At 37.7% G+C, this 11,609-nt stretch overlaps 1 protein-coding gene across 5 annotated transcripts in view; it reads left to right on the top strand.

Annotated features, from left to right (window-relative positions):
- Positions 1–11,609, top strand: part of PCLO (piccolo presynaptic cytomatrix protein) — a 409,629-nt gene that overhangs the window by 218,549 nt on the left and 179,471 nt on the right. For 4 of the 5 annotated variants that reach the window (XM_059170977.1, XM_059170978.1, XM_059170976.1 and 1 more), the window contains exon 6: positions 50–2,061. In XM_059170977.1, coding sequence (XP_059026960.1) covers positions 50–2,061 — 2,012 coding nt within the window. The remainder of the gene's footprint in view (positions 1–49; positions 2,062–11,609) is intronic. The other variant, XM_059170979.1, reaches the window with a different exon arrangement.

Raw genomic sequence — 11,609 nt, 5'->3', positions numbered from 1 at the left:
AGCATCGCTCATTCTGAGAACTGGACTATAACTCTACCCTGTATTTCAGGTGAGGTAATGGATTACTCAAGCAAGACCACAGGTCCATATCCCGAAACACGGCAAGTCATTTCAGAAGTTGGGATTAGTACCCCACAGTATTCCACAGCCAGAATGACTCCACCTCCAGGATCCCAGTATGGTGTGGGGAGCGTTTTGAGGTCATCTAATGGTGTTGTCTATTCTTCAGTAGCCACTCCAATTCCCTCCACATTTGCTATCACCACACAACCTGGCTCCATTTTCAGCACCACGGTGAGAGATTTGTCTGGTGTGCACACAGCTGACACAGTGACGCCATTATCCGCCCTGCACCAGAGCCAGCCAATGCCTAGATCATATTTCCTAACAACAGGTGCATCTGAAACAGACATTGCGGCAACCGGTATTGATATCAATGCCAGTTTGCAAACTCTTACAATGGAAACGCTTGCTGCTGAGACAATAGATGCAGTGCCCACTTTAACCACAGCCTCGGAAGTGTTTTCTGAAGTGGTGGGAGATGAAAGCGCTATTTTAATCGTCCCTGAAGAAGATAAACAACAGCAGCAGCTCGACTTGGAGCGTGAGCTCTTGGAACTGGAGAAAATTAAGCAGCAGCGTTTTGCTGAGGAACTGGAGTGGGAACGTCAGGAAATTCAGAGGTTCCGGGAACAAGAAAAGATCATGGTTCAAAAAAAGCTGGAGGAGCTGCAGTCTATGAAGCAGCACCTTCTCTACCAGCAGGAAGAAGAGCGGCAAGCCCAGTTCATGATGAGGCAGGAGACGCTAGCTCAGCAGCAGTTGCAGCTGGAGCAGATCCAGCAGCTGCAGCAACAGCTTCACCAGCAGCTGGAAGAGCAGAAGATTCGCCAGATCTACCAGTATAACTACGACCCTTCTGGAACTGCTTCTCCACAGACCACAACGGAGCAGGCAGTTTTGGAAGGTCAGTATGCCGCCCCAGAAGGCAGTCCATTTTGGGCCACTGAGGATGCAACCACCACCGCGTCCGCCGTTGTGGCCATTGAAATCCCGCAGAGCCAAGGGTGGTACACGGTTCAGTCTGACGGTGTTACTCAGTACATTGCCCCACCTGGCATCCTGAGTACTGTTTCAGAGATCCCTCTGACGGACGTGGTGGTAAAAGATGAGAAACCGCCCAAAAAGAGAAGCTCTGCAGCCAAAGTCCGTGGCCAGTATGACGAAGTGGGGGACTCTGATGATCCCCGCTGCTTTAAAAAGATCGTGGACAGCGGCGTGCAGACCGACGACGAGGACGCCGCGGATCGGAGTTATGTGAGTAGGAGGAGGAGAACCAAGAAGAGTGTGGATACGAGCGTCCAGACCGACGATGAAGATCAGGACGAGTGGGATGTGCCTACCAGAGCAAGGAGGAAAGCTCGCGCCGGCAAGTACGGTGACAGCACCGCGGAGGCCGACAAGACCAAACCCCTGGTCTCCAAAGTCTCCAGTATAGCAGTCCAAACAGTAGCAGAGATATCTGTGCAGACTGAACCCGTTGGAACCATAAGAACACCGTCCATACGGGCGCGCGTGGATGCCAAGGTAGAAATAATTAAACACATTTCAGCACCTGAAAAGACTTACAAAGGGGGCAGTTTAGGATGTCAAACAGAAGCAGAATCAGACACACAGAGTCCTCCATATCTGAGTGCCACATCTCCACCCAAAGACAAGAAACGCCCAACACCTTTAGAGATTGGTTACTCATCTCACCTTCGGGCAGATTCCACATTACAGCTGGCTCCTTCCCCACCCAAATCTCCAAAAGTCCTTTATTCACCCATCTCACCACTTTCACCAGGCAAAGCCTTAGAATCAGCCTTTGTACCTTATGAAAAACCCCTCCCTGATGATATAAGTCCACAGAAAGTACTGCATCCAGATATGGCTAAAGTGCCCCCCGCAAGTCCTAAGACAGCCAAGATGATGCAGCGGTCCATGTCTGACCCCAAGCCTCTGAGTCCAACAGCAGATGAAAGTTCCAGGGCTCCTTTTCAGTATACCGAGGGCTACACGGTAAGAGTGATTCTTTTCAGTTAGAAGACAATAGATGAGTTGATGCTAAGCATGTGTTTGCAGACTTGAGAAGGCAATGAGGCTCCTGGTATCTCCGAAACCTAGTACTACAACTTCTGTTGCATTAGAAATGTGGGAACAAATAGAAAACGTATGCATCCAGTTAGAAGTACCAAAAAACGAAAAAAAAAAAAAAGAAAGAGAAAAGCAAGCAAGCAAACAACATCTTAGGTGAGGCAAAATGAGAAAGAAGTGTATTCCTTTATGATTTAATGAGATTGAAAGTTTGCTTCTAATCTTGAAATCTCCCAAGTGTCGGTTGTAGACTATGCTTTCAGCAAGTATAATTAATATTCATATTCAGGTATGATGGAATAAATACTGAACATAAACAGAGAAGGCAAAGGATGGCCCTAAATTTAGACCCATGGGTACTGGAAATTGTTAGTGGGGGGTTCCTTGGAGATCATCCAAGCAGTTTCGTCTTCCTCAGGCCAGAATATTTTCATAAAAGGGCTTAGAACATTTATTTCTCAAAAGGGAGCATTTCTAGGGCTGGCAAATGAAAATGTAATTTAATTGCATAGTTCATCCATGCTCGTTTAGTTTCTGCCAACTTTCTTAATCTAACCTCAGGTAAGCCTTAGTCTCAGAGCTTGCAAAAGAAAAAAGAGTTCTTATGTTTCTTTAAATAATAATGATTAATTATTTAAAAAATGCATAGGCATGTTTAAAAGGAGAAAGAACATATATAGATATTTCGGACATTTGTGAAGATCTCTCTAGCTGAGCTAATCCGAAATGTTAATAATCAGGTATAGAAATACATGTATCCTACTTTAAAAATCTAATATGTAACAGTAGGCTGTTGATAAATATGATGGTTCAATTTAATATAAGATGTTCAAATTAAAAGTTCTCTTTAATTTACTGGTTTGTGAATTCTAGGTCTTCAAATCCTGAAGCTTTTAAATAGGTTTTTCTGAGATATTTGCTATATTTACACTCTCCTGTGTGTATTAAACATTGGCTGTGGGCTGAAAAGTATGCCATTAAATATGACTACAGGCCTATTTATAGGTATATAGACAACTTGATGGGCATATTTTAAAAATTACAAATTCATGTCTGTTTTCTAGTTTCATGATGACATTTTGTTATTACGTATTTTCTCAAACACCATGTCCTAAAAGTAAAATTGTCTTCATGTGGTGGACAGAGGTCATAACTGTTAAATCAGGAAACCACTGGTGCATTGAGATTTCATTCAATTTACAGAGCATTATTTTTTCTATGGCTTTGTTTCTAGAATTAAATCTATTGTGAGAAGCAACTCAGCTCTATGTGTAGGTATTTATTTTTATAGCAGTATAAATTCACCTGAAGAGTTGCTTGGAAAACTTGGAAAATGTGGTTTTTAATAGGACTTTAAAGTAATGTTTATGGTTTGTGTCCTTAGAAAGAACAGGTGTTTCCAATTGATGTATTATCAATTATCATCCAATTAAGTATTGATCATTTACTTAATATATGTACCTTAATCCATATGAACTAGGTTAAAGAAGAGGTTGAAGTTGTCACTATTTTTTTCACACTATTCACTTCAGATTTGGAAGTGTGAAATGAAAGATAACAATGACTTATGTGGGTTCTATTACAGGTAATGATACTGATTAACCATCTAATCACAAAAGAAGTTGGGCAGAATTACTAAATAATTTCTGACTCTGAAAAATCCTAGGTGGATTGAGCCTTGAAGCACAATTTAGTAGCTCTTTTTTTAAATTGGTCCACCTCAGTGCTTTAATATGGAAGAATTATATACCAACTCAGAGATACTGTTTTATTTCACGCACAAAGTAGACTATTTTTGTATAAAGGCAATGTTTTTGGCACTTTAGATACTTTGATTCTAATATATGAATTTTATAATTGGTTCCTTTACCCATTTCTAGACATGCTTTGAGTCTGTTTTAAAAACTAAATACCTTTACTATAAGCATGGGCTAGTTGTATTGAAAAGAATAATCTTCTAAGTGATATTCATACTTATACGGGTTTAAGAAGTTTATGTCAGTAGTTTATATACTGTTAATTTTCTCAGACTAGTGCAGTTGAAAAGAATCACACCATTCAGTAGCCATTGAGACAGCATAGCATAAACTAGCATATTGTAAAATGGCATAAAAGAGAAGTTCTATCCTATATGGGATTCTGTGGTGAGATCTCCTTTTTTTGGAAGTGTCAGGAAGTTTTTTGAAGAGGAGGTTCTGAAACAGGAGGGTGACATCTCTGTGGGACCATGAAGATAAAAAAGGAGGTCCCCCTAAATAGAGGAAACAATATACAAAGGTTCAGACTAACGAACAGATGGAAAACAAAGGGGAGAAAGAAGTTTACCGTAAATGAAACTGGATAAGTAGTAAAGAACATGTCACAGGGCATCTCTTTGCTGAGTTACAGTTTGGATTTCCTTCCCATGGCCATCAAAGGCACTGTCTTTTTTTTTTTTTTTTTCCTTTATGCTGTCCACTAGCCCCTGGACTCCCCCCAACTTGTGCTTTCTAAATGTCATTTCTCTAAACTAAACCTAAGGTGATTTTCTGAAATGTGTGCCAGATTATATCACACACCCCACAGCTTAAACTCTCCAGCAGTCCTCATCAAATTTGGAATATCTCAGAAATTTCTTAACAGGGACCCATGCGATCACTTTTCTACCTGCCTCATAACTTTACTGTTCACTCCCCACGTTTAACCCCTCCTCTCACTCTGCTCCAACCACTGACCTTGCCATTTGCTGGATGTGCCAGCCTCATCCTCATCCCAGCCCTGTGTTGGGATCTCTCTCTCTCTCTTCTCAAATCTTTGCCTGGCTCATTCCCATGTACAGGTTTCTTCTTAAGTTTTACTACCACAGAGAGGCTTCCCTTACCCCATTCTCTAAATAAATCTTCCTGGAACACCTGAACAGGTCAGTCGGTTAAATGCAGGATTCTTGATATCGGCTCAGTCATGATCTCAGAGTCCTGAGATTGAGCCCCGCATCAGGCTTCATGCTGAGTGTGGAGCCTGCTTGGGATTCTCTCTCTCTCTCTCTTTCTCTCCGCCTCCCTACCCTGCACGTGCTCTCTCTCTAAAAATAATTTAATAATAATAATAATAACAATAATAATAGTAAAGCAGTGTGTTGTACTTTTTGTTTCTTTACAGGCAAATGTGGACTGTTTTTTGGTTGGTTGGTTTGATTTTGGTCCTCTTTCCATATTCACTATTTTGTCTCACTATCTCAGAAACTTCTTGGAGCACTTTAATTATTACAGAATTCTTCCTTACGGGTCAAATCTTCCATCCTGGAGTTTCAGAACATTTATCTTAATGTTGCAATCTAGAACATTGGAGATTTAAATTTTATTCTGTTGCTACCCCATAGGAATTCAACTAGGTGGCATGAGATCCTTTAATTCACTTATAGTTTTTCCATCATGGAACTTGGGTCACATCTTTGACACAGGGATTCTAAGGCAGAAGCATGGTTAGGGTCTTGTTAGTGCTTCACTGGCACTTTGAATTCCTGCTAAGCCCTAAGATGTCTTATCTACTGAATTAATTAAACTTAGCACTAATTAACATAAGAATCACAAAATAATGTGCACAATGTACATAAGTGAAGCAGGGAATTATCTTAGATAATTTTATGCAGTTATGTAATGTTCCCTAGTGTCTGTAAGAGTGAACTCTGTCCCTTTTGTAGACCCCGTCATTCTGGCATCAAAGTCATAGCCTCAAAGCCAAAATCTATTTTCTGATAACATTTATGTAATCAGGGCACCAGTTGGCTAAGCATCTGCCTTCAGCTCAGGTCATGATCCCGGAGTCCTGGGATCAAACCCCACATTGGGCTCCTTGCTCAGCAGGGAGCCTGCTTCTCCTCCTGCTCCTCACCTCACTTGTGCTCTCTCTCTCTGCAACGCACACTCTCTCTGTTTCAAGTAAATAAATCAAATCTTTAAAAAAAAGATTATGTAACCAAACAGTTTTGTCCTGTAGCCTACTTCCTTTGACAGATATAAATTTTTAACTCTAAGATGGAAGAAAATTCCTGCCTTTTTCCTTACGTCCTTCAGTCTGCGCCCCAGGAAAATTCTCAAGAGATAGAACAGAAACAAAGGCAACATGTATTCCTTCCCATGAGGTTAAGCTCACTACCCAGATGTGACTTGATAATGATATATTTTCATCACGGTTGAGAAAGAGCACAGGAAGAAGTATGCTGTCTAATGAAAGGTAGTATGTACACAATGATTTTCTCACTTTCATTAGTGAAACACTTCAACTAGAATGCTTAATGGAAGCCAAATAGTTAAAAATAGGTAGAAAGTGGTAGAGGATGATCCAATAACTGTCAGTAAAATGACATGTGTAATTTTGAGTAAATTACAATTTGAGTAAATGAGATAACCTTTACCACCTTCCCATCACTAAGTCTGGCAACTGTAGATCCTAGTCACATTGATGCCGCCTCCCTAGGTTTACATTTGACAACATCTGTATGTCCTCAGCATGGATTTGCCAACTGTCAGTGAAGAGCTTTACTTTATGATTTGGTGCGAATAATTCTCAAATCTCCTAGTAACTGCATAGCTTTCATATTCTGTGGAATATACAATGTCTCTTCTCTAGAAATATCAGAGTCCTGTTCTCTATATGACCATTTTAAATTTACTTCTCTGCGTAAATAAACCAGAGCACCAAAATGTGCTCTGCGTGCCCTTTATCTTTCTTCTATACAGTGAGATTGATTTACATCATTGCTTCACATGATGAATAACTTCAGCAAGGAAAGTTAATATAGCATAGGGGAGAATCAGGGGAGAAGGTGACATCATCCACTGGGAGAAATACATTGTAAATTCAAAGAATCTGTTTGGTGCTAGAAGGGGTCTAATTCACTCAGATTTCTTGATCTTAAAAAATAGCATTTTTGACTGATTTCTTTAAAAAAAGACATGTATTTCAGAAATAGCACAGTTTGCCAGTGATGATACATGCCACTCTCTGCACTAAAATAAGCTACATTTCAAATGATATCACCTCTGTGTGCCTTAAAAAATCCCAGGCTGAGTGTTAAAGCTGTTTTTTCTTACCCTTAGACTTATTGAACAAGGGTAGAGCTTTTTGAATAATAAGGAAAACTCCCTACTAAAATCTTTTTATTCTAGACTTTAAGCCAGGATCCTATTGCAAAACAGATGGTAATTCATGAGCTGATTTTTACAAGAATATGTTTTGCTTCACTGATTGCTGTTTTGATAGCTATTTTTAAGATTTTTGGAACCCTTTAATATGTATTTCTGAAAGTAATTTCCATAACCTAAAGTAAAATTTTTATTTCTGTCAAAATATACAGAATTAAATAATGACTGTGATGGCCAAGTATGATTTAAAAATTAATAATTAATAGGGGTTGCTTTTTATTACTCTTTTTGAAAAACAAGATAAATCAGTCTGTTAAAACTGACTTTGATGAAATTACCTGTTTTATAATTGTGGTATTTATGTGTGTCAGTAAAGATTAGTCAGGTATTAAAGATTGGCTTTATAAATCATAATTATTCTTTCTATAGCTCTTTTTTCATTACTAATGTATTTTTCTCATGATACTTCTTTTTTACTAAAATCTTGCACTTGAAAATGTAGCTGTTTTAAAATTGAAATAGGAAATACTATTTTAAGGTGTTTTCTAAAATAAATGGCAATAAAATAATTTATGGGAGTTAATTATTAGGATATAAAAATAAAACTAATGTGTATACATATACATATTACATATACACATTATATATCACAGATTACATTTTATTTCTATATTTTATATATATATATATATATATATATATATATACACGCATACACATAAATGTCAGTGAGTGAAAACCAAAAAGTTTTTAAGTTAATCTCATCAATTTAGTGTTAAGTAGTTAAAATTGCTATAGTCCATATGTAAAGATTGATTTGAAAACAAAGCTGTTTAGACTGAAGGAGAAAAAAAAATCAGATCATTTATAGTATCCTTAAACAGATGTCTACATTTCAAAATAGGCAAATGAGCGTAATTACAAGAAACACTTAAAATGTGCCACTTAAAAATCTGGACATACCAGTTTAACACAGGGGAGTTATGTATTAATAGAGCATGGATTATTGTTGACCCAGTTTAAAAGCATAGAGCATTATTTAACATTAATTAGCTTCTTAAGTATATTACTGTAGTATTAGTTTCTGATCAATTCACTACACTCTCTTTTGGACAGTTGTGCAATTTGTAACTGACTCCATAGTGCAGCTGCATACATATTCTGCCAAATACATCCCTTCCTAACATGCACACAAGCACTTTTGCATATTTGTAGGAATTTCTAAAAATTACTGATTATTTACAATTGTCTAATCTGCATTAACTTTGGAAAAAATTGGGAAACAACTAAAATAGCTATAATACAAAAATTTGGAAATTTGATTTTATACTTTGAGGTATAAGGTATATAGAGGCATCACAATGTATCCTAGTAGTTGTGTGACATTTGTCATCATCATATTCAACATCAGAACACCGAAATCCCTCCTTATCCATGGTTTTGCTTTCAGTGGCTTCAGTTTCAATAGTCAACCACACTCTGGAATCAGATGATCCTCCTTCTGAAGTATTGTCAGAAGGTCAATAGCAGGTTAATGCTCTGTCATCCCTCACTTTATCCCGTCATACAGGCACTTTGTCATCGAGCATCATCACAAGAAGGATGAGTAGAGTACAGTAAGATATTTTGAGAGAGAGGGAAAAAGAGACCATATTCACATAACTTTTTTTTTTTTAGATTTTATTTATTTGACAGACAGAGATCACAAGTAGGCAGAGAGGCAGGCAGAGAGAAGGGGGAAGCAAGCTCCCCACTGAGCAGAGAGCCCGATGCAGGGCTCTATCCCAGGACCCTGAGATCATGACCTGAGCCAAAGGCGAAGGCTTACCCACCTTAAGCCACCCAGGCACCCCTCACATAACTTTTATTATAGTATATTGTTGTAATTGCTCTCTTTTATTACTGTCATTAATCTCTTACTTTAACTTAGAAATTAATTTTTTTTTGCACATTTTAATTTTTTTTAATAACCATATAATGTATTTTTATCCCCAGGGGTACAGGTCTGTGAATCACCAGGTTTACACACTTCACAGCACTCACCATAGCACATACCCTCCCCGGTGTCCATAACGCCACCCCCCTCCCCCCAACAGCCAGCCCTCAGTTTGTTTTGTGAGATTTAGAGTCACTTATGGTTTGTCTCCCTCCCAATCCCATCTTGTTTCATTATTCTTTTCCTACTCTTCTAAACCCCCCTATCTTGCATTACCACTTCCTCATATCAGGGAGATCATATGATAGTTGTCTTTCTCTGATTGACTTATTTCACTAAGCATGATACCCTCTAGTTCCATCCATGTCGTCACAAATGGCAAGATTTCATTTCTTTTGATGGCTGCATAGTATTCCATTGTGTATATATACCACATCTTCTTTATCTATTCATCTGTTGATGGACATCTAGGTTCTTTCCATAGTTTGGCTATTGTAGACATTGCTGCTGTAAACATTCGGGTACACGTGCCGCTTCGGATCACTACGTTATGAATTAAATTTTGTCACAGATATGTAGCTAGAGGAAAGAAAAGTTTATAATGTTTGGTACTCTCCATGGTTTCAGGTATCCACTGAGGGTCTTGGAACATGTCTCCCATAGAAAAGGAAGGACTACTGCCTATGTTTCTAATGGGTGTGTATGTATATATGTCCATATATACAATATACATACATAAAAACTTCATGCTTTTGTGGCCTCATATAACTAATACATCATTTTCACATGCAGTTGCTTGGTTGAGATGCAAACCACTTATTTTCTGTAGGCTTTATGTTTATTTTATGTCACAGGCTAAAGATGAGGAACCTGAAGTTCCATCCCCAGCCCTAGATTAATTCCATTTGCATCAAATGAAGCCCTGGATTTAATAGCATTTTCTTTTTGGTACTGTTCTGTATCGTGAATTATGTGTAGAATTTGAATTAGGAGAGCACTAGAACAAGTGTGATGAGGTAAAGAGAGTTCAGTGAACTGGCTAGTTTAAACTGCTTCAGTTTATTTAGGCTGAAACTATGAACAACAGGATTTTTTTTTTAAAAAATCTGTTTTATTTTAACCTCAAGAAGAAGGTGCAAGGGATTCAAATTAAAACAGTCGAAAAATTCAACCTTAATGCTTGAAAACAGTATAAGAAACCATTAAGCTAGATTTTACAGAACAGCTTTTGCAGAATTTTTTTGGTCAAAATAATTTTATGAAATGGCAAATAAAAACTGAGTTTTTTTTCCTCTTGAGGAAATAAAAATTCAGTAGAAATAGAAGATTTGTAACAGAAGGTGATTATGCTTGTCTCTCCCTTCTCCTCTAGTGGCTGATTATATATGTTTATGAAAAATTATATATACATAAACATTGTTTGGGCTGTTTATTAAGCTATTCTAGCTACATGAATAAATTGCTCATAGTAAGTTGAACCATGTTTTAATTTCTGATCTATTAAGTAGTGTATTTTAGCATGACAGGAGCTAGGCAAGTCCCCATTGTTTGTTTTTCGATAAAGCTCAGCCCTAATCATAGAGCTGAATCTCCAGGCCTAGAAACTACTTAGATGGCTTAGTCATTTACTTCTTTGAACCTTGTTGTGAAATCTCTGCCGCAAGTACTAATTACTGCTAATTGTAGAGAATTTTATAATACTTCATGAAAGACTTGATATCACAATATTAATTTTGCTTTTGAAGTGAATAAATGTGCATGAATTTCTTCAGAGTGTCATAAGTATTAAAACAAGAGAAGTGTTTGTAACAGAAAAAACAATGCTATATTTAGGAAAAGCTTCTTTCCTGGTGGTTTTGCTGTTTTTCCCTTTATGGTAGGAGGTGATGCCTATAAATGCTCACTTAAATGCAGAGCATTCAATAAGCTCAGGTTCCATTAATTACCCATTTGGAGAAGTACCTAATCACCCATCCAAGTATACCACTATTCTCATGTCGTTGAATGCGTAGAATTGAGAATTGGAAAGAGAAGTTAACCTCTTAGAATGTCTAGTAAATATTTAGTAAACATATTGTCATATTTATATAAGCCCATGAATTTTATCTTCTAGAAGACTAAGTAAAATATTCCTTGCCAATTTTTTAACTTGACCGCCTCCTTTTCTCACTTGTTTACAATATTGTCTTCCCAAAGAATCAAATGGTTCAGCAGTTGATATGGAATAAGGACCATGGTCAAGTACTGCACAAGGAAAATTTGCTCTTTAATTTGTGGGGAGCTATTTCACCTGATTTGGACTTATGAAAAATAAATATTTAATTCATTGCAAACATATGTAGATGAAAAGCAACTCTGAACTATTTTATTGTCGTGTTCCAAAGTTGTAGTCTAGGCCCAAGGATGGATAATCA

Source organism: Mustela lutreola, chromosome 4 (genome assembly GCF_030435805.1).
Source record: "Mustela lutreola isolate mMusLut2 chromosome 4, mMusLut2.pri, whole genome shotgun sequence".
NCBI lineage: Eukaryota > Metazoa > Chordata > Mammalia > Carnivora > Mustelidae > Mustela > Mustela lutreola.
The sequence above is the reverse complement of the archived record's forward strand: the minus strand, read 5'-3'. Positions and strand labels throughout refer to the sequence as shown.